Source organism: Cygnus olor, chromosome 1 (assembly GCF_009769625.2).
Source record: "Cygnus olor isolate bCygOlo1 chromosome 1, bCygOlo1.pri.v2, whole genome shotgun sequence".
NCBI lineage: Eukaryota > Metazoa > Chordata > Aves > Anseriformes > Anatidae > Cygnus > Cygnus olor.
The window spans coordinates 84,836,431-84,862,648 of NC_049169.1; the positions used below are offsets into that span (position 1 = coordinate 84,836,431).

General features: G+C 36.6%; 1 protein-coding gene across 6 annotated transcripts in view; it reads left to right on the forward strand.

The window, feature by feature from the left end:
* CADM2 (cell adhesion molecule 2) overlaps positions 1–26,218 on the forward strand; it is a 667,772-nt gene that overhangs the window by 600,742 nt on the left and 40,812 nt on the right. For 5 of the 6 annotated variants that reach the window (XM_040566596.1, XM_040566603.1, XM_040566644.1 and 2 more), the window contains one exon: positions 18,125–18,244. The exons of the other annotated variant lie outside the window; for it this stretch is intronic. In XM_040566596.1, the coding sequence (XP_040422530.1) occupies positions 18,125–18,244 (120 nt within the window). The remainder of the gene's footprint in view (positions 1–18,124; positions 18,245–26,218) is intronic. 6 annotated transcript variants of the gene reach the window in all.

Here is a 26,218-nt window from a genome sequence, read left to right on the forward strand (position 1 = left end):
TCACATAATTTATAGCTTGCTACTGATGAAATTCAGCTTATACAAGTTAGCTGATCATCGCATCTGGCTTAATTTTGTAATCAATCCTCTTTTGAGAACATGTTCTGTCCTAAATTCAAGATACTTCTTCCAATGAAGTTTATAATAGGAAGGTTCACATTAAATTTCAATTGATTTATTTTCCTTGATTAATTAGGCAACAGTATGTGTCACACTAAAAGAATACCAGGCTTTTATATTAACCACAAAATAATTTGATATAACTCAGGTATAGGAGAAACTATAATAAAATGCTAGCATTTAGCTTTAATAAAACTTTATAAGATCTAGCAGTCTCAAAACATGTAGTTTGTCTTATCACAGAGGTAACTGTGATAATTCCTAGAAAATTGAGTTCTATAGTTTGAATTTTAACCTAACTGAATAAAGAGGTGAAGCTGCACTGCAATTCATCACAGTACTTTTTTCCCCTAGTTTTTACACAAAAGCAACTTTTTATAACTATGGCAAAATTAAGTGAAACAATCTAATACAAATTATAGTCTGTAACAGAAATGGGAAGTACGTAGGTTTTATTCTGCTCAGAGTTACTTCATGCATAACAAATATATGTTTCTTGGTGTTTGTAAGCTCTCAAAAATATTTTTCACTTGAAGGCTTAACCTGAGTTTTGGTATTTGGCAGAAAACTTCTAATAAATGCTACTTTCATCTTTCACTAATGAGATATTTCTTAGTGCTGTCGATGAAATGTGATTTATCAAAAGAACCTTCTAGATTACTTTTCATTTCTCTTAAACTTCACTATTAGCTTATGTAGCATTAGTGACACAAGTAAGGAGGAAGTCTTTGCTTGAGGACCATTGAGTCTGTACTGCCGTGTGAGTATTTCTCTATTAAAGACAAACAGAAAAACTAAACTCCCTAACTTCTACTTACATTGATTACTACAAAAATAAATAAATAAATAAATAATTTTTACATCCAAGAGATGGTGCTGTATTGTTTGTTGGCTGCATGCACAAGGTGCACTGCCTTAGATGAAGTAATGGCTTCCTTGCTTACCGAACACTGAAATTTCTATCATTTGTGTTTTGCACCCAATTTATTTATGTGATAATTTTTGGAAATATGGCCTTTTATAATGGTAGATTTTCCATCAGTGGTGACTTTGCAATGTACCCCTATCAAAGACTATTTCACAATATCCTATGCGTCTTTCACATAGTGGCATGCCCCTGTTGATCTGATTATTTTGCAACAACTTAATGGCAGTCAGTAAAGTCATTCATTATCAGGAAAGCATTCTGTTATGTGTGGCAGCACATTAGGCATGTTACCAGGTTTAGCTTGAACACTGCTGACCTTTTCTGTTATGAGTACCAGCGTTTTCCTAATTGCATTTCTGCAATTCTTGTGTTAGAACTACAGAAGATAAATGTCAGGTGCTTCCTAGATTTCTGTAACAATGAGAGTAGTGTGACAGAGTATGTGATGGTGTTTAGAGCTTAACAGCTAACTGTTTTCAGAGTTTATAAGTTTGTTTTAAGCACAGTAGAGACTGACACAATTATTTTATCAAGTGTAACACAATAGCTTGTATAGATCAATTTAGGCAGTCTTATCCTTTCTTTTGTTCATTGGATTCCTGAATGTCCCCAGTGAAAAATAATCCTCCTAAACCGATTCATTATTATTATTCTCTCTCTCCCTCTGCTAGGAAAACCACTTTTTAACACTTCCTGAGATGCGTTCTTCCATTTAATAGAGAATATATTTTCTCTTTATCTTTGTAAATATATCTGGGAGCAGCATGGTTTCCTGACCCTTTCCCTGTGCCTAATGTGTTGACTTAATTTTTTGGACCTGCTCCTTTTGGTACAGCTGATGTATTGTATAAGTGAGCCTTCTTACCTTGAATCTTAGGTTTCTAATACAAGCACGTGCCAGATTTAACATGGTGGTACGTCTATAAAGAAATAGGAGAGGAGAGGGAAGAATCTGCATGACGAGAGAATCTCTCTTCACAAGAGATTCTTTGAAGATGCAAGTCAGGGAAGTAAGGTCTAGGAAAAGTGACCTGCCAAATCCATATAGAGTTAGGCATAAATGCCCTGAGTGATAGTAGCCACTGCACCTAATAAGCCTCTGGAAGGCCAGCTCCACAGATTTCAAACAACTAACAGGTGGTGTTTGTTTTTTTTCCAGGCAACTCCAGAGCTCAGAGAAATTAAAGTGTAGGAGAGGAAGAATGATAATCATATCCCCAAGCTTAGAGAGATACTATGGCCGATTGAGTCTTGCCAGGCGAGCTTGTGTGAGAAGGCAGGGTACATCAATGGAAGGTATCCCCTGCAGAGGCAGGGGGGTGTAATCTGCTTTACAGTGTTTTTTTTGTTTTCTTGTTTTTTAATCTGTATTTTGATTCCCTCTACATCACCTACAGATTTTCTGTCTTCTCTTCATTAAGGTTGCAAAAAGTTCTATGTGGCTTCTATTCTTTTTTTTTCTTTTTCCCCCATGAAATCCCCCTCTCAGTGGGACTCTATATAATAATTCCCTCAATTTCTGAAGTTATCTTCCTTACTCGGAAGAGGTTTAGACAGCTCTAGCATGGAGAGAAGCTTGCCTAAAAATGAAAGGTGTAGTTTATCATAATTAGAGATTAAGGGTAAGGAAAGTTTATATACATATTGATTATGCAAACCAAAAAAAGAGTGTTACATGCCTTTAACTGGATCAACCTAGACAAAATATTATACATAAAATAATGTTTTTTTTTTCATGTAAACAAATATGAGGTAATGCTGTTTAGGTGTGAGTTGATGGCAGTGGAAATAAATACTACTATAAGCAAATGAATGACAATGTCTAACATAATTGGCATCTGATAACGTAAAAAATCTTTTTAGATAGTAGTGTAATTAAAGAAATCAGACTTCAAAGAAAGGGAATGTATTTAAATCAGATAAAAAGTATCGACCATTAAATATGCTCATGCTGCTTTGCTGAATCAATATGACTGCTACTTTCATTTTTCTTAACTTCTATTATTAATAATAAATGTCAAGAAAACACTTCATGAAGCAGGAAGGTGGGCACAAAGTCAGAGTTTATAGGCAGCAGTACAAAGGCAAGACGTAGTTTGCTCAGACATTTGTCTCTTGCAATAACAAAGGCACAAGCTTTAATGCCTGTAGCTGTTGTCATTTCCGTATTCTAATTGGCGAGCTTAGTGCTTTAGAAGTACACATTCTGGCTAGATATATTACATCCTTCCTTTGGTAATGTGCTGCAGGCAATTTTCTGTCTCTTTCAATTTATTAAGAATTTTTATATATCTTTGTTCAAATACTAGTCATTAATCATCAGTAAACAGAGCTAACTCTCAAACTTGTGATGCTCAACCCAAAAACAGGTTCTACTTGCAAAGCTTAGGTAATAACTGCATTGATTTAGCTGGAGTTGAGAAAGGATGTGGTCCATCACGGTGAAACTGAAGGCACAGCTGCTATGTATGTAATTGTAGTTAATGATCTCTGGAGGTCACTGCTGAAGACATAGTTCAATATCATATTGAGTAGGTAACAGAAGTCCATGGCATTAGGAGAACTTCTTATTGGAAGGAGCAGCATTTGATAGTTTTAGAGACCTACTTGAAATGAAGTAATTGGGTGAAATATCCTGATTTGCTAATTTTAAGTCATGTATTCAATTAATAGAAATACTCTAAGCTATAATACGTCATGTATCAATTATCTATCAAAGAAATATTGTAATTGACATGAATAGGCTTCTGTGGATGTTCTTAGGCAGTCCTTACTCCCAAATTATACATACAGTAGAAAGAGATTGAGCCAAAACTCAGTATGTCTGGAGAATAAAAAGTGGCATAACATATTCCCTTGACTTCAGCCTCTCAAATATTTTTTTCTTAGACAAGATATTTCTTCACAAATAAAGGCAAGTGAATTACAAAGTTATATCCTTGTTAGTATTTTGAAATGTAATTTCAAACAAGATCTCCTACAACGTGTAGGACCAAAGGTCCCACTGCACCTTTCCTTTGGACTCTGATGTATTTATCTTCCATGTGTGTCCAGTCCTATTTCAAAACATTTATCATCTTGGCTTTCACAATAACCTGTGGCAACAAGTTTTGAATTGAATTATGTGCTTTGAGGGAAAAGTGTTCACTTTTGTTTGTTTAAACCCTGCTGGTTGAGCTCTTCATTTCTTAACTTTCCAATCTACTTGGCCTCTTTTGCTGTTTGTGCTGTAAGTATTGAATTATTGAAAATCTCACTGTGATGGCTGTTCACGTTTGCATTGATGGCATTCCTTCATTCTTCTTACCATCACCTCCATAGTTTATTTCAGTTCCCAGTATATCTCCTATTGTTTCCCATCTAGACCAGTGGCTTATATCTTTTTCTAAGTCCCACAGCCATTCTTATCACTGTAATGTTCTCATTTCCACTTTTATTTTGCTTGCCATTTCCAGTTGGATCACTGCCTTGCAGTTAAAATCACTTTCATTTTCATGTGGCTTCCCTTCACTAGTTTCTCAAGAATTTTCACCTTTCTGTCAATGTCTTACTAATTATGATCTTAGTCTCTTTGCATTTCTCAGATTCCTGTCCTTTGTACCCAGACTCTTCTTTCATGGTCTTTCTCATCATTTTCTTCATTTTCTTTCTGGTAATAAATCTGTTTGATCTTTCCATGTCTAGAACAAGTCTATGCCAAATTTGCACCAGACATCTAAGTTTATTACCTCCACTTCCATATATACACCAATTCCTACCTCCACATATATATATTACAAAAGTTCACCTTCTGAGGCTACCTGTAATTCCAGTACCATGCACTTTTTCTTTTACACAAGTTTCTTTTTAAATTAGTAGAAACTCTGTGGAATCCAAAACACATCTGAAAGCGAACAAACTCCATTACCTCTATCTGCTCTAAACTCCTTTATCTTTGTCTGTTCATTTGCCCACTATCAAATTTTTACTGCATTTAATTTCTGTCTTGAAGTTCTCATAGGAGCCCCTCATCTTCCTTTATTTCTGTAATTCACTTGTGCACATCTCTCACTCTATGAAAGTAAACACTGAGTCAAACAGTAACTTGAAGAAAGTCAGAGAAGTTACGATGATTTTCCTTTTTATGAAAACGGAGGTTATCAGATGGGCAATAGAGCTCCTGGCTTGCAAAAAATTTCACTGCAGACCTTTGATAAAAACTTGTAGACTGTTTTTGGACACCTTTTCCTCACATCCCTCCAAAAACATAGAAAAATTATTCACTGCAAGGCAGGGAGACGAGGTAAGGAAAGAAAGGAATGAGAGACCTTATATGGAGGTCTTGTATGGAGCAGCAGACTTGGCAGTAATCTAGTTGCCCTCCATTTTGGTGTTAAGATGCTAGATATTGGTAGATGGTAGCCCAGGTAGCTGGACAATTTCTGAAGTTACCTCCTTTACAGTTCCTGAGATGAAACATCTCACTCACAGATGTGTCTCAGAGAAGAGAATTTCCTTGCCTGTGGGAAAATCCTACCCTTTGACTGAACAAAGCTTGGGCTTCTGAAAAGAGAATTGAGCAGACCTGTGATGTAATGGAACAATAATAACCCGTAAAGCTGTAATAGAGGGTGTTTTTACTAAAAAAAAAAAAAAAAAAACCAAACCTTTACTCCCAAAGCAATGAAGGCTTATCAAGAATATGAGGCTCAGAAGACCATTCAGGACTTAATTTGAAATTCTGTGCATGTGAATATCTATACTTCTTGGTTTTGAGATTTTTTTTCTGTGATTGAATTAAAAGAAAGAGGATCCCTCAGTTCTGAGTCCTTAAAACAGAGGTGAAAAGAACAGTCTCTCCTACTTCCATCTTTTAAAAAGTAAAAATAAAGTACAAAAATGTAAAGGAGATGACTCATTGACAGAGGAATCTGAGCTTTCAGCTGAAAAATAAATAAAAGAATGCTCTTGAAGACTTGTCATCTCAAAAATGTAAAAGAAGAGTTCATAACCCCAAACTGAGTCTTCCTTCCCCCAAAGCTTTTTTTTTTTTTAATTTTTATTTTACTTTTCCATGTTTTTTGTGCAGAAGCTGAGGTATGTAGGGGTTAAGTTGCACAGTCCTGAGAAAGTAGTTCAGTAAACCCTTTATTAAAGGTAGCCTCATAAACACACAGAAAATGGTATTCACATGATATTCTGCAAAGTATAGCCCTTCAAATGGTGTTGAATTATTTTGATTTTGCATACACATCAACTTTGTATAGTGACATCAAGGTATTAAGTCACTTTCATAGTGTTAAAGTTAACTTCTTCCGAAGACTTTTAGCTGCACTAAAACAGGTGGCCCAAACCTAAAAGAACAGTTTTGTTGGAATGCTGCACAACCAGATGAATTAAGAAAACATTGTGTAATATAGCCTTTATTATTGGACTAAAGAAATATAATGCTTATTTATGTTTCCAGGTATGAGAAGTCTGTCAAGAAACTTACGGTGGAATTGTTGGCTTAATTTTATGGATGAATTGGCCAGCTGTTATCCCTGAACACTTGCAAGGCATCTACTTTGAAATTGCTTTTTGTTGATAAATACTTGCACAGTAGGGTCTATAGTTGAGCTGTATGAACTGATATTTCTTCATTTATGGTGACTTTAGAAAAGTAAGATGCTTTTTTTTTTTTTTTTCTTTCAGATCAGCTCAAAATTATTTCGTAAAGGTCAAGAAAATAACATTCCAAACCACAGAAATGCTTTAGGAGAATGTTTTACATTTAAGTACTGTTTTGGATGAAAGAAAAGTTTTAAAATAAAGTGATTTTTTTTTTTTTAGATAACATTAAATTATTATTTTTTTTGAATGGAGTACTTGCTGGAATTACTGAATCCAGGGTCTTTCAGTTGACTTAAATTTGAATTTGTCCTGCTTTTACTTCCCTCTCCCCCCCCCAGTCCCCAGCAGTAGATGCTGTCTCGAGTGCCAATTTTTAACTACCTATTCCAACACGTATAGCACACATAGCTCATTCCTATTTAAATATAAGTTAGCAATGCACTTATTCTAAAAACCTGTAGCTTTGGATCATGTCACACAACACCTGAAGAAATTCAATTTTCCATGTACATGTGTAATTGGCTAATGAGATAGTTCTTGATTTGGGCTCCCTACGTGATTTCTGAAAAGGAGAAGATTGCATACTAGTTTTGATTTATAATGAGGTTTTCTCTCCACACGCAGTAATTGCAAAAAAAATTAATATTTTGGATGCTTGTATACAGGTAGAGCACCTACAGTAAAGTACTTTTTGAATAACTTATACTAGATGTAGTGCTGTTGCTCTTTGGAACATAACTCTTAAATGATCTTCAGTGAGATGTATTACTCAAATAGTACTGTTGAGTTTATTATCACTCTGATTTTCTTGGTAGCACAGCTTGCTCTCTAATTTTTCTGGACTTCAAGGTTTGCTATTGCTTACCTCTTACATTCCTGAACTTTACTTCAATCATGCCTTTTTGGGTGAGGGGTCAGAGTGCAAAATTACTGTGTCTATGAATATCACATGCAGGCTTCATGAAGAAAATAAGGCTGTTAACAGAATGATTTCACTTGTGACTGATGACAAAGTTAAAGTTGAACAGTTGCTAATTATTTTCTGTTTCCATCAAGATCATTTATTATTCACACACATCCACACACAACCATAATGAAATTATCAAAGTAACTTAGTAATTTTTCTAAATTGCAATCTTTCCAGCACCGTTAGGAGCTACTTTGAATGCAAGTGAGGGTCTCCTGTCTCTGTCATTCTGATATGGTGCTTCTATAATTTACCTTTCTTTTGAGAATAGGTTGCTCATCTTTTCACTGAATTCAGGAAAGGAAAATGATATGCTGTGCAGTGATTATACTTAGAATGTCAATTGGTGATGGTCGCCTGGTGATACATTAGTACCATGTGTTGCTCCAACTGAGATTACAAAGTTTGGGAAAGTAGCACAAGTCATTGGTTCTGAGCAAATGGAGATAGTTTGGAGACAGATATAATTGCTTTAGGGAGATTGCACACAGCATCCTGAGTCTTTAGCTTACCCCTGAGTGTGGGGAAGCTTCTGTAAAAATGTTGCATCTTTCTTAGAGAGCTATGCGAAGTTCGGTATCTAAGGTCTTTGATCAAATATGAAGGATAGAGTGTCAGAGAGGAATATATACTTTGGAATTTGCTTATCTCTAACCATCTCTAATATCCTTAATTCGGCGTTAGTAATTATTTGTTATGATTATTCTATTTTTGCTGTTTGTAATAGGAAAAGAAAATATTGCTTGCAAGTGTGAATGTGAATCTACCAAAGTTGATGAAGTTGGTTGAATACCTAGCACTGTCTGAGTATCTCCCACAATATCCTGACTTCCTGCAGAAGGCTGTGGTTACCTCACAAGAATAACGAAAGTTTTAATCCCTTTTGAAGAAACTTACCTGGCAGGTGTCTGTGGACGGGTCTCCAAATATCTGCTGTCACTGATGGAATTCATGTTATGATGTAAGATGATCTGTCATCTGTGAGAAAAACAGTCCGAACAACTTTCAGTGAAGGTTAATTTTCTTTTGTTAGAAGGAGTGGAGATTGAAGTATGAAAGATATTTTTTTTCTGTATCTTCTTTATACTCTAGTCTGCATTTCCTTTACTTTTTCTTCACCTGTATCCATACAACTCATTTAGTATCCAAACACACCCTTGAAGAAAAGCTTTGCTTTTGCTTGGTAACTTCATGCCTGGGGAGGGTATATCTTTCAGTTGAAACTTATTATTTCTCCTGGCAAGTGAAGAAGAAACCAAACCAAATGAGAGGAGGAAGGATAGGAAAGAGATTTGACAGGGTAAACTCTTTTTTCCTTTAGGTATTGCTGTGGGTCATCGCAGTAGTAGATTGTTTTCGCCCTCTGTGATTTCTTTTTTTTTTTTTTTTTTTTAATATATATTTTCTACAGGTTCTCTAATCCATGATTGGTAGGAAGCAGTTGACAAGGTTGATACATTGCAGTATTTGTTTGCTGCTTGATTGAGGAGAGCTCTGGATGGCTTTCATCATTCACAAGCAGGAACTGAAATCTCTCTGCAATGATTTGTAAATCTGTTTGTTTAAAATAAATTAGCAGATCTGACCAGGCTTCTTTTATAACAAATACTTCGGCATTCTATTGGAATGGTACTTGTCCTATTTGATGGCTTAAAGATAACGCTACCAAATATCTGTCTGCATGAACAAAAGATGGATAATTGTAATAAAATCAAGTCTTGACTTTATTGCATACGTCCCAGCATTCATAGTAGCATGTTATACAAAGCCAGAGTCATTGAGGAATTCAGCTAGATGAATAGTACTCTTTTGAACAAAAAAAAAAAGACAGAGCATAAAGATTGACAACTAAAATGATTGGAGTTTGTTCTCTCAGGTAATGCACTATGGTAATAAGAATGTGAATTAAGTTTATTAATCAAAGATGGTGCAAAGAAGTGCAATAAACTATTTTTGTTGTAAAGATCCTATTAACTTGTCCAAGCTAATTTTCAATGGGATACAGCTATCCCACTGTGACAAAGCATTTCAGATTAGTGTTAGACCTCTCTGATTTTATTTTGAAATAAAGTCATTCAAATAATATTCTATGTTATGCCTTCATTATAACCCTAAAATTATTGCAGTGAATTTTGAGTTGTTTAAGCAATTTCATTGTTTTTTCCTGTATTTCTCAGAGAAGTTAAAGCAGCAACCATAATGAAATAGAGACCAGCCTTCTGTTTACCTCCATTTAGTTTCAACACTTTTCTCCCTACTAGGAAAATTTTAGAGAATTCTCCTTGACCTCTTTCTTCATCCTACTGTAGTTCTGGCTGAACTTTTTGAATTATTTTTTTTTTGCATAGAAAGAGTCAAGTGTCATTCTGAGAAAGCTGTCATCTTTGTTCAAGGCTGCTGGTGTCTGAATTTGTATTGTACATTAGCTTTTCTGTACAGGTTTTCAAGGGCCAGATGCTGGTACTTTATTTCATTTAATTTTTAATACTTCTATTTTTATGGCTTGAAGAAAGAAGGAAATATGGCTTGCCTGTTTACTTAAAAAGAATAAAAATGAACATCGCAGCTTTAATGTGATCTTTAAGCAGTGGTGATGGGCCTAAAATACCATATTAATAATGATAGAATGCTGTGCTTCTGTGACAAGTCATGCTGGCTTGTGTTCATGTAAGATGGTGGCTTTTGTGGTAACAGTTTGTCTTGAATGCAGTAAAATTGGCACTGCAGGTATAAGGACAATTGCTTTTAAAATACAATTTTAAGAGTTTTTTTCTGTTTTTTCTTTTTTTTTTCTTCCCGTAGAGTATTAAAGTGGGACTCAGGAGATTCATTCTGAACTCCCCTATCATGATCAGATGTCTGTAAAATATAAGACGTTCCACTTAATACTTCTGTGTTCATTTTCCCAGCTGTGAAATGGGAGTGATGCTACCTCCTTTTCACTAACATTTCATCTCTACTGTCTAAGTAATGATCTTACAGAGGCAGAGATCCATTCGTTAGTGCATATGTATTTCTTAATGAAGAGTTGTAAACAAAATCAGGGCATGTATAGATGCCTTTTTATAAGTGAAGCTGCTTCATTTGAGGCTGCAATCTCAAACAGTGCTTTAAAACTATACCTTTTTATTAGAACATTGAATTACAAAATTATTCTTCTTAGCCTTCTCCTTGCTCTGCAAATTTTACTTAAGATCTTTCAGGCAAGTTGCATAAGCTTCGCTGATGTGCTCAGTGCAGTATTCATAACTGCTTCAAATAAAAAGGTGTACAAGATAGAATGGATACCTTCAATAAAATAATAGGTTTTTATTAATTTTACCACTATAAAATGTGAAAGATTTTTTCTTAACTACTGGAAAAATGTAAGGTAACTTTGGGAAAGCATAGGTCTTGCACAGTATACATTTGGACTAGTCTAAAGTATTGTATTCATATGACTCCAAAATATGGAATATTAATTTTTCTGTGGAATATCTGTCTTGATTTGTCCTCAGAGGTACATTTATGCTAATAACATTATTAAAGTAAAACTTAGAGCACTCGAAAACAAATTCTTTAGTTTTAAAGAGTTTGTCCACTTGAGAATTTAAATTGTTGTGTTAAGATAATCTTCAATATCTACTCATCAGAACAAGTTGTTAACTTGTCAGATTTATCTTTTTACGTTCTCTGTATATCACCTGGTTTTAGCACAAGTAGAAATTAAGAAATACTACATTACAACCTATTCATTTTCTTCAATACAGAAGTTGCAATTTCTATAAGCTGCCCCACCCAAACTGCAATGTATTGTGTAGATGTATTGTGAGATACTACATTATGTCACCTTTTATTCTTCTGCTTCACAAAGAGCAAGAATGGTAAGCTTTTCAGATGGCTAGAATGGTGATAAGCAATGAGGGGACAATGAAATGAGAGTGTTCCAGCATCATAGGACTTCCTTTGCAAATTTCTTTGTTTCAAGGGAGCTGCAGCTGGACAGCTTTTGCTGATAACAAATTCAGTGGAGTGGTGTGGGGATCAAGATGATCCCTGAAGTAAGCACTTAGGGCTTCCAAGGTCAAACTCTTCATTTTAAAAGTTACCAGTCACTAGCACAACACTTAAATATTCATGTTAGATGCTTTCCTGTGAAATACTTGGTTCAATGGTCCTGTGGTCCCTATGTGCATCTCTGTGAGTGCTACAAACTACTTTGTTCTCCAGGTGAGAAAGCCATATTTGTGGTAACATTTGTGCTCTGTGGAAAGGTCACGTTCTGCTAGCCAGACGCTGCTGAAAAGTGGTTTTTTGGGGGTGTTTACTGCAGCTGTCTGACTTTTATTGAGTATTCATGAGCACTACAAAAAGCGTAGACCCAGCGAATCCCAAATGTTCTGTGCAGTGGAAGAGGTTGAAGAGGAAGCGTGGGGGCTGCCCCACTCAGCAAGCTCTGCTCCTCAGAGTCCCTGTGGAAAGTGATGTAGGTGGTTTTTAAGTATTCCATTGAAAAGGGTGAGGCCAATTCCTTCCCATGCTTTCTTGTCACATGTGCAAGTCACAGCTTCTTGTTTTCTGACAGCTCCTACACCTGCCTGTGCCTGATCCAGCTTTACTGGAAGAAAATCAGAATTTCCCACACCCTTGCAAGTCTTGCTGTTGCTGTGGCACTCAAAGTGAATGAGATATTCAGTAGAGGAATTGTTTAAGGCAATTAAGGACAGTTAACTTTTTTTTCTTCATAGCTCAATGTCAACCTCCTACTGCACTTTGTTTTCTCGTATTCATCATACTTCTAATGCTGTCATAACCTCTTCTGGTCAGAGCATATCTGAAAATATGCCATGATGTGATATCAGGTCCTCACTTTAAAGGACGAACTTCTAAGTAATTTTGGGTGATACCATGCTGCCAATACTGAGTGTCAATATTGATGTGTGTTTGGTTCTTTGCAGTTATGTTCTTAACTTTCTAAGGATAGAATTTGGGCCAGAGATGTGCAAATACCAATATTTTTGCTTGACTCTCTGAAAACAGAAGGAGGCATTGTCTTTTTTGTAATACTTTGTCCTCCTTTGTTTGCTGCTGAAACCTCTTACTTTCAAAATAGAAAACAAAACAAAAACAACAAACAAACAAAAAACTACCAAAGTTTCTATAACAACTGAGAGAACTCCCAATGACATCAAAACCCTGTTATCTCTTCAGACTTCATTTTTTTCCTCTGTCCTGATTGTGCAGCCAAACTGTGTTAAATAAAACCTTAACAAGTTCCCACATCTTCCAACATCTAATGTCACCTACAGGCCCATGAAACATCTCAGAATTACCATACTGTGTGAATTTATTTTCTATTCTTCCTAGGTTTTAGAAATTTTAGCCCAGTTGTATATCTTGCATTATGAACTCATCCACCAGTAGTCTCTAATTGTTTTAACTAGGGATCTAGATCTACATGAGGCTTTTATTAAAAGGTTTTGGATTTTTTTAATGACATCTGATTTGCTAGCAAAAATGTCAAGCACATAATTGCCATTTCAGAGTTTCATAAATCTGAATCAATTAGTAAAGAGAACCCCTTGACCTCATGTCCATGAGGCTTCATGATCATTCAGGCTAAGTGCTAAGGAGCTATTGGCACATGATATTCAAGCTGAATGATCCCTTTGTTCAATTCTGTTTTCTGGGAGCCACGTTAAATGCATCTCGCTTTGAATTTAAAACCTTGCTAAATTATTTAGTACTACATACCACAGACTCTGATTAAATTTTGCACAGAGTAGTGAGATTGTTTCCCAGGTAGGTCATCACTCAGTTCAGTTTACTACTTAGAATTTCTTTCGTTCTCAGTCAAAATACAGCAAGGGCCATCCATCATTATCAGTTTGTCTTTTAATTTTTCTGTCAGTCTTTGTCAAGCTTGAAACAAAGCCTTTACATTTTGAACTGCAGTCAGTGTTGTCTGAATTGTGCTCAGTCATTTCAGAATATCAGCTGTGTTTTCACCAAACAAGTCAAATATTTTTGATAGGTCAGATCTATCTTTCACGTAAGCCTGTTAAACCAAACAGAACCATTTCTCATTTCTTTGGAAATGGAGAGTAAAAATGCTTAGGGCCAAATCTGCAGTGAGAGTAAATTGACCAGGCTCCCTGCACTTAAATGGATGAATGTCTTCTGCCACAATAAGAAGAATGCAGCATCAGTTCAATAGAGAAGGAGAGGAAAGCACAAAATTATGATTGGGCAGGGCTTGCCAGTGTTTTTGAGCTGATCTTGCACAACACTATTCTGCCACTCGTAAACAGACTAGATATGTGCCTGTTCTAAAGAGCAGCCTCCTGAAAGAGCCAAGCACTACATGCTCCTCCTTTTAGCATTCGCAATGAGCCACCAGATAACCTGCTGTCTGCCTTCACCTTGCCACTGCTAGTGCAGTTTAAAGTCATGCTAACATGCAATAGTGGCACTTGAAGCATGCCGGTAAAACCTTCCCCATACTTCTCTATGCGTCCACTGTATTGTGACACTACTTCAGGTCTTAAAAGAGGGAGTCCTCTTAGTATTTGCAGCTCTTCTCAAACCCTTCTTGTGCTGCTAGACAGAGGTTAGAAGCCTATCTATCTCTTTCACTGAAAATCTAGATCAGGTCTCATATATAACCTGAGGGAAATTCATGTAAAAGAGTTTTGACTAAAGTCAGTAAGTCCCCTCTATGTGACATCTAATACCTTTTCAATTTCCAGAAGCTGTTATGGAAACAATTAGTTCTTGGTGAATCACTTGTATTTCAGAGGTAGCAAGGTGATGAAATGAATACCAGGTTAAGTACATTACTGAATTTTTGGCTGAATATCTGCCACCAGAAGTTCATTTTAGTAGTGAGACTTGAAACCTAACAGTGACAATTATTACTTGACTTCTAGATCTCTAAGTATGGCTTTTCTATCTTCTTTGGTTCCCCATCTGCAAAATATGGCTATTTTCCTGCTTCACAGGAGGCTAAGGATTAATACTTCAGTATTATGGAAACAGTGGTCAGGTGCATTGATTTGGGTATGGCTACCTGAATTAAAAAGTTCCACTCTGCATGGTCTCTTGATCATAATTACCTTCAGTATTTAGGGGTGTGGGAGTTGTAAACAAAAATTTGTTTTTGGCTGAACGTTTTGTACAACCAGATTCAGAAACCGCAAGGCCAGAAAATAGAATGAAGTATCTCTGCAACACACATTTATTGGGCAGAAACCTGCAAGTCCATGCTATTAAGGTACTTCCTGATAGGTGTACCCCGAAGTGAAAGCAATGACAGAAAGTCCTACAGAACTAGCAACAGTCAAATTATAATTCCCTCTTCTGGCATGTAAATGTAACAGCATACCCTCTTTAGAATACCGAATGAGATTAATGTGCCTTAAACAGAAGCCTGTGCTTCAATCAGTATCAATCAGTTTATATTTGCAATGTGTCTGATTTTGGGAGCTACCAACCCCACCTACCTCCTGCATGTCCAATAAATGAGGGTAGAATGAGGGGCACTGCATCTTATTTTTCTTTATTTTGAAGTCCAAGATTTGCATTCTTTCATTAAAAAAATAATAATAATCAAGGCTGGTAGGGTTTTTGCAAGAACCTGTAGATCTGCCTAGAAGAACTGAAGAGCCTTTCTGTCAGAGAAACTCAGTAGGACTGGTGGGCCCAAATATTCAAGTCTTTTGAATGTGGGACTTGAGTGCATTTCAGACTTATAATCTGTATCTAGACTTGGGCTGCCAAAATAGGTTTTAAGGATGAAATATGGTCCAGGAGTTCCAAAACCTGTTGTCTGTAGAGCAGTTAGCTGTTTTGTCACTTCACACATACCTTCCCATGACACACATCGTTAAAGAAAAGATTCTATTATGTAGAGCCAAGGCATCCCCAGAATGCAGAGTAAATTTAGATTTCATTGGCCGATAAAAGGCTCATCAGGATGATTCCTGGTTCTTATCTTGTACTTCAGTTATTGAGAGCAAGTAATTGTAATGCTATGAGCAAAGCAGACCAACTACAGTCATTTGCATGGTGAATTTCTCCTTACTCTAGTAAGAAAGAAACAAAGACACTCCTAGTCCTTGTATTTATGTTTCCTTTGAGAACACGTTTTTCTCTGAGGCTTCTGACAACCTGCTGTGTTGATGTTTGGCATTAGAGTTAGTGACTCTGATAAGGAAGCTAATTTCTGACTAAGTTTTCATTGTTCTTGATGTGATCAGAAAAGATTAACCTACGTATCTGTATTAAAACACTTATCTCCTAGTTCTTGTTAATCAGTCTCAGTTTCCTATGTGGGCTTTCTTTTAATATAAGAATTCTTGCTGGAAATACTTCAGTCAGAAGAGAAACCAGAAAACAATGAGCTTCTAAATTCACCAGTGATTCATTCATGCCAGTGTTTTGCACACTGGGTAGACAATGTGCTCTTAGAACAAAAAACACCGTCATAAAACCATAGCTGCCTTTGCCAGTTGCAGTTGACTTGCCATTGCATAGACTTAAGTAAATGACATATTTAAGAAAGATAACCAAGAGAACCATAAGTCACGTTAATTAGTTTTTATGTACAAGACTGATTTGTAAAGCTTTTCTAATAAACAAGGCTTTGCTCTCCTTATGAAGGAGGTAGGGATTTTTTTTTTCCTGTTTGATTTCATTTTTATCAGATACTTATCTAAGAAGGAGTTTCCCTTTATGAGAAATAATTGCATAGATCAGTACATATGACATGTATCTTTTTAACATGTTAATGTATTTCTAATGCTTGTTAAACTCAGTTCTGTTTAATTATTGTGGTACTTGCATCCAGGTAATGTTACATTTTTTTTCCTGATGATTAATGTAATTATGCTGGCTTTTTTGAAAAGCCTGCTTTAATTTTTCTGGTTTGGGAATATTTTATATTGTAAAACAGATGTAAATGTCAGTGTACAGCAGATGAAAGAGAGATCTCAGGCCATTCTCTGATGGCTTCCAAAGTGGTAAATCCCACAGGTATAGGTTCTGGAGAGAATAGTGCTGGTGTTCATCAAAGCCAGAGGAGTACAGGACACTGTAGGTGACTCATAGGTATTTACAGACAAGAAGACTTTTTAAGTGCCAAAGTAATCTGTCATCCATCATGAAAATAAGGCAAACATTTTAATTTGAAGTCTTAAGAGTATAATTATACCATGCTGAACTCAAGGGCCCTGTCTCTGAAATGTCTTCTGTTGAGCCCAATATTGTAAACAGCTGAGCTACTTTAGCTTTCATTGATTTTAGTCAGAATTGATGGTACTCAGAGACCAATTGCATTTCCTTCCACAGCAAGGGAAGATAGATCATGGGTCAGATTTTTGCTCCTTTATTGCATTGAATAGCACCCTTCAGAAATGTTTTTACTGAAATCAGTGTGGAATGGCTTACTCACCAAAAACTGATGAGAAACTAGTCCTTTCCTTTTAAAGCTGTGGTATAAATAATCTGAAAAATGTCAGATGCTTTTTACTTCCTCACAGAAGTGCTTTTCTGTAGTTCTCTTCAGGGCTTTTGTTTGTTTGTTCTTTAAAACCTGCAATCACCTTATAAGCAAAGTGATACTGGTCTTTATTGCTTCTGGCAGTGTAATCAAAGTATTTTCAATCTGTACATCTGGTTATGTTCTGCTCTGTACTGGAATGTTTTGCAACAGAGATTGTTGGTTCCTCTGCAAGGAAGTGGCAGCTGCCTAAGCTTGGCATACCTGCACTTGATAAGAAGCTGAAGGGTTTTGTAACATACTCTTCATCAGGGCTTTGCATCTTTTCTGATTTTTATATTTACTAACAATAATATTATTGGCCTTTCTGATTTTTCAGTTCTAAGTTGTATATTAATGATAACCTGTAAGTGTTAAGGATGATTGCAAGATGACTTTGCTTGCTAATTAGGGTAAAGATTTTGAAATATACTCTGCTCTGGATCTTAGCAGACAACTGTGTCTTAAACAAGTGTGTGGGAAGAAGAAAAGCAATCCGGAAAAAGCACCTCTTATAGTTAGTAGCATTTTCTCCCCTTTTTCCTTCCATTGAGTCTGTCTGAAAGTGGGTGTTTTTAACATACAGCCATTTCTCGTTAACATGTGTGTGTTTATTTTAGCATGATGGTGTTGTTTTATCATCTCCCACTCTGACACAGCATGTTTCATCTGTATATGGTTTCTACTATATGAGACATTTAAAATGGCTCAGTGAAGAAATGGATTCTTGTCACTTAAACATTCACTCTCCAGATCTGTGGAAACTCAGTCATTTTAACAGTGTTTTAAATTCTGTATGCTAGCAGATTGACTATAAAATTTGAGAGTGATATAATGTCAAGAATTTAAAGGTACGCTGTTGTACCGGTAATAATTTATGTTAATCATGTTTTAATTTAGTCATTTTTGACATACTTGTATTTACAAATTAAACCACTATTATGGTTCTCCTTTGTTTGCATGATATGATTTTATTTTATATTTTTTTTCCACTCACCAGATGTTTTCAACACTTTGCTTCCCACTACTGTCATCCCCTCCCTTACCACTGCAACAGTCACAACCACTGTAGCCTTAACAACCAGCACAACCACATCGGCAACAGCCAACAGCACCAGAGGTACAGTATGCTTCTTTGTTATGGCCTGAAAAACACGTAATAAATAGGAAATTATAGGCTTGATTTTCTTTTTTTTTTAAAGGATAGAAATTGCTAAAGAGAGAGTTCAAACATTTGAGTTCAATATACATTTAACAGAATAATCCACATGATGGTACATGGTTAAGAAAGATTTCATATGACCTTGAATATTTTCATTGCTCTAGCGGTATGTATGTGAACTTTGACAGGATGCTTAAATTATTTGTATACATTTGCATTTAATTTTTTTAAGGTTAGTAAATTAACTTTAATGTAAAATGCAAGCAAGCTATTTTTAAATAAACATGACCTTTTAAGACTGGTTATTTTGGGTGCTAATGTTTAAAACAAGATAAGTGTCTTGGCATTGGAATTACTGTTGATGCAATCCTGCTTGGTAACAAAGAGGCATCACATTTTAGTCTTGTTAGTCTTTTATAATTTAAGATATTCCTAACTTAGGGGTGTCTTTATCTTACTGTAACTACAGTAAATGAGCTGAAATTTCTCTCCACTGATCTGCTAGAATTGTTGTAGGTGGTTTTTTGTTTGTTTGTTGTTGTTTTTTGTGTGTGTGTTTCTAGTACTGCTTTTCTTTGTTATGAGCAAAATATAAAGCTTAATTTTACCGTCATATTCAATGACCAATGACCAATCAATAGTGCACGTGTGTCTGCAAGGTTTCACAGATAATCATCATCTAGGTAAGGAATAGTTAGTAATCTCTCACAGTGTATAAAATGGGAGAAGGTTCCTATGTGGTCTGTTGATGGCTTTTGTTGTACAAGGAGAGAGTAAATAATACTGAGTTATCACAGCACAATATTCATATGATGAGTTACAATTATCCCAAGAAAGTTGAGACAGTTATGAAATCTTTTCTTTCTGGAAGTACTGCAAAGAATCAGTTGTAGTGACCTGCCTAACTTGCAAGAATAAGTTGAGCTAAATGCAAGTCCATTGTATAAAGATTGTGATGGTATCAGATCACCCAGCTTCTTCCTCCATAGGGTGTTGGTATTTTAATATTGTGGCCTTCATATAATAAACTGACATCAAACCTGAAATTACATTTTTAAGCTTTAATATTAGAGTGTGAAAAAATATCTTAGCGAAAAGGAAAAAGAAAAAGAATACTCTAACAGTTCTTTCCTCAAGAAAAAAAAAAGGAGAGACCGTAGAAGACAGCCTAATGCTCCAAGGGTTGAATAGTAGCAAGAGGAATATGTTTTTGAAAAGGAACAGAGTGGTAGGGATGACCATGCCTTTATAGAAAGTATTTTGAGTCAAGCAGCAAAAGCTTCCCAGCTTTTGGGGGGCTTGAAGAAGCATTTGTCTAGAAGGACAAAGTGCTTGGTGTGTTCCACGCTGGCATTTGCTGTCTTTAATTGTTTTCTTCTTGTTGTTATATGATCGTAACTATCCTATATCTCTGATGTGATTGTATATTTAGTGTACCACTGTTACTAAGGTATTCTGTTGCCTCCTAAGTGTGGGTTAGGACCTCATTTTCCATTACTCTTAAGTGTTCATTTTCACTACCTAATTCCTGGCATTAAGAGGATGAGCTGGGAAAGAGGACCCTCTTCTAAGCTTCAGCTCTAATACATGTTAGAAAGTATGCTGTTTGATGCTACAGTAACAGAGAGATACTACTTATGAGAGAGTAAAAGAGCAAGGAAATCTGTGTGGAAGTGATCAATCACTAAAAGATCAGAGCTCACTTCTTCTGGAAAAAGAAGGGGATGCAGCAAAATGACTGAGAAGATGAGGCTGTTTCAAACTCAAGGAGCTGGTAGATAAAGTCTCTTGGCCAGATAATCTAAAGGACAAAGGAAGTGTGGAAAGCTGTTTCTTGAATAATTTGTATTGAAAAAAAAAAAAAAAAAGTCTACACCAAAGCAGAGAAAAATAGGACATATAGTAGACTAGTGAAGTACTGTCTAACAATTAAAGAAATCAAAAACCACAAAAATATGAAAACAGAAGAGAGGATTACTATAAGCATAAGCTACAGTGTATAAGTTACAGTGATAGTGTGTAAGACAACCACAGGAAAACAGGAATAAATTCAGAAACAAGAAGCAAAACTAACTGCAACAAGCAAGGTAGGAGAAATGAAACAACAGAAGGGTATAAAAATACATTAGATGAAAGACAAAAATAAAGAAATTCATTGATCCTATTCGTGAAAGATTAGGGTAAAGCAGGAGTAATTTGTGTTTTATCCAAGCAATGGATGGCAACTGGAGTGCTGTTTTTAACAGGGGTGTTACACTGGAAGATGACCACAGATAGAGACAGACCAAACAACAAGAACAGAAAGTTTAAAAATATAATCTGTGAGGAAGCTGAAGGCACCAGTTTGTTTGGTTTTGCTTCCCCCCCCCACCCCAAAAAAAAGTCAATAGGACTGTGATGAGCAGTTATTTTTCGAGCTCAACAGGGAAAATAAATCCACTGAATTAGTGGCAAAAGCATTTAATGGGGAAACTTTCTAAATGTACAGGAAGCAGCGATACAGTGTAGCTATCAAAGTTCTACGATTTCCATCATTAGAGTTGCTTTCTTTCAACGTGTTTGATTGCCATGGCAGAGGGAAATGGACAAAATGCTCTCCTTAGGTCTCTTCCTCCCCTATCTGTCTTGGACTCATAAACAAATAATGTTCATAAACCTATAGTGAATGTTATGAGGGCTGTGTTCTGCCATTTCTCTTCATCCTGAAATGCTAGACTGAACCTTGTCTAGATTGGCAGAGCACCTACACAGCTGAAATACAGGTTACATAAGAACCAATCTGGAGAGGATCACATTTTCAGTAGTGTCGTCTTCTGGCTGAGCAAGAAGTACCATATAAACATATATTCCTTTGGCACTTCTGCTTCTTATTCAGTAAGAGTTCGGACTTGAAGGGGCACATAAAGTCACGAAGTTGAGACACTATTCATATATTTTCATCCTACAGACCAATTTAATTTTTTTATATATATATATATATTTATTGTGCTTTCCAGGTAGGTTGGAAGCAGCATTTTTCTTTATTGTAGTCTATTGGTTCTTGTTTGATCATGCCTTAAAGAAGCAGAAGTTTGCTCCACATCATAGGGTAGTACATACTAGGTAATGGTATCTTTGAACTGGATTTCTAACATATGAGATACCTTTCCAATGGATTTCCAATAGCTGACATAATATTCCTGCTGAGAACATTTCACTAGTACTATCATAGATACTTTTGAATGACTTCTAGTAAATTTTGCAGGACATTCCTCTATTCTACAAGACAGTCCACCTTGAGGATACGTTACTGCACATCCAGTCACAGGAAATGCCATTGTAGGAATATAATACAGGGTTTAAAGAGCCCAGTGAGTATGTAGATCTAAGGCATTTTACATTATGTTGACTGCACCTCTTCATTACTAAAAGCCTGAATTAATGGTGGGGGGGAAAATGAAATCATCAGTTATTTCTGGAACAGTGTGACCCATCTCTGTCTTAATCTGCATGGAGTTTAGTAAACAGCATGAGAAAAAGCTACTGACCCAGTTGAATAATAACATGGTAATTCATAAACATCCTCTTTTGTTAAACGTCTCACTTTCTCAGACAAACATATGCTTGATTTTGTACTCAGTCCTTCAGGAATTAATTATTCTTTTACTGGTACATTACCAACTAACTCAGAAGTCTAAACACAATTTGATGTCAGAGAAAAGTATTGTTTTTTATATATTTGTCAAGGGTATCTTAAAGCCTAATAACCATGCAAAGGAATGTACGACTAAATGAGAATAAAATGTATCACAAGAAAAGATTCTAGGGGACTAAGGAAGGAATAATTATACACTGTATGAGTAGTTTCCCTTCTATCAGGTTTATGTAACATTATCTGTGAAAGCTGTGCATAGATCCATACTATTGTTCCCTTTTTATAACTGGGAAGAGGCACAAGAAGACTGTGGATTTGCCCCCTGTAGTGGAAAGAGGGATCCCTCTCTTGGGGAAATCCTTTGTTAGTATAAAGTTAATTCAGATGGTCCTCCTTCAGAGTCCTATAGGTGAAGAGAGACTGGTAATTAGTGTAGGAAAAGTCACCTCAACTCAGAACAACTCTTCATGTTTCTGGATTCGCAGAGGAGAAAAGCTTGTGCTCGCAGTCTTTAAACACACAAATGTACACAAAACCCTCTCTAGGTTGGCATTGTGTTAATCCTTCCCCCAAGTTTTTGTTTGTTTGTTTGTTTTTCATTTTAAACCATTTCACAGCAATCGAAAAAAAAAAAAAAAAAAGACATTATGAAACTAGGTAATTCTGACTTCTTTTTATTGAAGACTGAAATCTCACAACTCCCTATCACCATGACCCACACCCAAATAGGTATAAAAGTAACATTGCAAGAGCATCCCAAAGTCAAAAGATAGATCAATTCAGTTCTATTGCATGTATCTGGCTGAGTCAGTCTCAGCTGACTCACTTGTATAATGACTGTGCCAGAATGTTCACAGCTTTATATAGCAATGCCTAAAAACATCTCCAAAAGTCATTGCACATAACAGAGATATGAGGTTGCTCCCAGGCAGCTGCACTACAAAGTCCAAGAGTTTGTTTAACAGTCAGGGTGTCCAGATAGTGAATGAATACATACATTCATATATAAATTAAAAAAAAAAAAAAGAGTTAAATCTCTGCTCTATTATAATTTTCTTTGATTTTATTGTTTTGGGCTCTGGGGTAAAGGAAAGATTTCTTAGAAGAGATACAGAGAACTAAATTTAGAAGACTTTACAATGGATTAAGGAAGGATTTGAAGGTATGATCATTTTGATAAACTATTATAAATTCAAAGTATGAATATTTCCACTTAATAGCATACGTTTCAACAATTACCTTCTTTTTGTTCCATTTTTGGAATTTACATGAGAAAAAAATAAAGAGCTATCTGATTATAGGTAGTTAAAATACAGAAATTATTTGGGCAATACTTATATTTCTCAGTTCAGTTCATATCAAAAGAATGTTAAGCATTACCAGTTTTTTGCTTGTGACTTCATTTTTCTTTTGTGTCATCTGATTAAGGTCACTTGGTACTTTGAGATACTGATAGAGAGAGAAACAACAAAGTCAGGAAAAGATTCAGAATATGTGAGGGACAAGGGAAACAAGGATGGAGTTATAACAAGTATAGTTGCTTATACTTACTTGCATTCAGCTCTGATAATAAAATGATTGTTGTCTAATGTTAAAAGCAGTATTTTATGACAGCATGCTAAAAGCTAGTTGTTTTATATACTACTTTATAGCTGTAGCAGTAGCATAAAAATTAATTTTGTCTGTTTTCACTCAAACCAGATAAGCAAATTACAACTTTCCAGTTTTTTATTTCTTCCTTCTCATCTTCCCTTCTCTTATAATAATCTTTTACTAACTTATACAACTTCTAGACTTCCCAGTAGACCAAAAAAAAAATGAGATTCAAAGCAAGACTATAGACTTCTTCCCCATCAGACATTCAAGTAAGTCTTTAGCTTCCCTCTTGCAAGAACTGTTATCTCTTGATATTATAATGACTTCATTCGTTATTTTTATTTTTCATTTTGCTTGTTGCCCAACCGTTTAAAAGGTGTGCTAGTAAAGCATGGTAAACCTAAGTTAGACCACGATGAAAGTCCAAATCTATTTTTACAGGCCTCTCTACCTAAGTCTTGAAACTTTCAGAGCTTTCTCTGGTCAGAACTCATATCTATTACCCAGAAAAAACATCAAGCTACAGGTGAGCAGTAGCTGGGAAACCTTTCCAAACGAGCATCTCCAACCAGATGATAGAGTGACCAGGAACAGAAAGTGCCCTTCCATTCCTTTGCACTATTATGGGCAAAGTAGAGGAGACTAGGGACAGAAATGGTACCCAGTCTCCTGAGGTCCACTACTAGCTAACAGGTGCAGATGGGAGATGCAGGAGTATAACACTGTCTGCATCCTTTTAATTGCTTTTCATCAGCAGGCATTTGTCATCTAGGCAAAATCCTATGCTTCTGTGCAACAGGGATGACAAACCTGGAGAACCCCAAAGCAGGTATCCAATGTACCTAGAGAGCAAGAGGACAAAATTTAAGAGAAGTTGGTTTAGGATTATGTTCATTTCACACTAACGGTTAGCTGAACTCAATCACACACTGCTCTTTCACTCCTCCTCCTCAAAAGAACAGGGGGAGAAAATATGATGAAAAAAGGCTCACAGGTTGAGATATGGACAGGGAGATCCTTCACCAATTACTGTCATGGGCAAAGCAGGCTCAGCATAGGTAGAGCAATGTAATTTATTGCCTATTGCTAGTAACAGACTAGACCAGTGAGAAACCAAAAGCAAACTAAAAACACCTTCCTCCCCATCTACCTCTCCTACCTCTTCTCCCCAGGAGGCACAGGGGAACAGAGAATTAGGGTTGTGGTCAGTCAATGACAGTTCATCTCTGCTGCTCCTTCACAGTCACTCACTGCCCCTGCTCCACGTGGGGTCCCTCCCATGGGATGCTGTCCTTCCCAAACTGATCATACATGGGCTTCCCACAGGCAGCAGCTCTTCAAGAGCTGCTCCAATATGGGTCCATTCATACTCCTCCAACATGGCTCCCCTACAGGCAGCAGCTCCCACCAGATCACCTGCTCTTGTGTGGGCTCCTTTCCATGGGCCTAGAGTCTGCTCCACTGGGGGCTCCTCCACGGGCTGCAGCGTGAAGATCTGCTCCATGTGGGACCCATGGGCTGCAGGGGGACAGCCTGCTCCACCAGGGGCCTCTCCACAGGCCGCAGGGGAACTGCTGCTGCGTGCCTGGAGCACCTCCTGCCCTCCTGCTGCACTGACCTTGGGGGCTGCAGGGCTGCTTCTCTCACATTTCTCCATCCTCTCTCCCAGCTGCTGTCATGCAGCAGTGGTTTTTTTGTTGTTGTTGTTGTTGTTTTGTTTTTAACTTCCTTAAATCCACTCTCCCAGAGGCCAACCTAGTGTTGCTCACAGGCTCAGCCCTGCCCACCAGCGGGTCCCTTTTGGAGCCAGCTGGAGCTGGCTCTGGTCTGATATGGGGTAGCTGCTGGGCTCTGCTCACAGAGGCCACCCCTGCAGCACCTCTGCTGCCAAAACCTTGACACATAAACCCAATACAAGGATCAAACAGTTGAACATATTATATCAAAATATGCCTTTTGTAGTGAGATTCAAACCTGATGCTTATGAAAGTATGAGGAAATTAGAACCAAGAAGAAAAAAAAAAAGATTAGGCACTCCTGTGCTCGTCTCTTCTGTGGTACTTGATGGACACACAAGAACTGTCCTATATGCTGGGAAATCCAAGATACTTTTGCCCAACATGAGCAAGGAAGGTGAGTTCTTGCTAGTTGTCTGTTTCTTCATAGATCCCCAAGTGTTTCTCCCAACTCCTTCAGTATATGCAGCTCACTTGGTTTCACTTGCTGTTTCAGTTGTGTGACTCTTGCTAGTTTCTAGAGTTTCTGGGAAGAGAGAAAAGCAATAGATTAAAATAGGTACAAGAAAAATATCTCTATAATGCTTATGCTTAATTCTATTCTGCCAGTTTTTTATCAAGAAAATAATCTAATGTACCTGTGCAGTTCTCATGTGTCTGTGCCTTCTCTGGGTCCTCGTGAATTGAACAGGACTTGCAATTTTTAAAGCTTCTAAAGTATATTTTCAACAGGCTAGTAGTCCACAGTGCTAATTTTAAGGGACACAGATTAATTGTTCCCTTGCCTAAACAACATTTAATTAGTCTTTTATCCTGCTGGCCAAGCCTAGTGTTACAATTAATACTGTGAATTCTCAAGGGTCACAAAATTAGGATCAACAAAGGCGATTGTAGCACCTGTTCTAACTCAAAATACTCTGTTTTTTAGGTTTGATAGATATGCAGCCAGTAAAAGCCTTCTTCTAA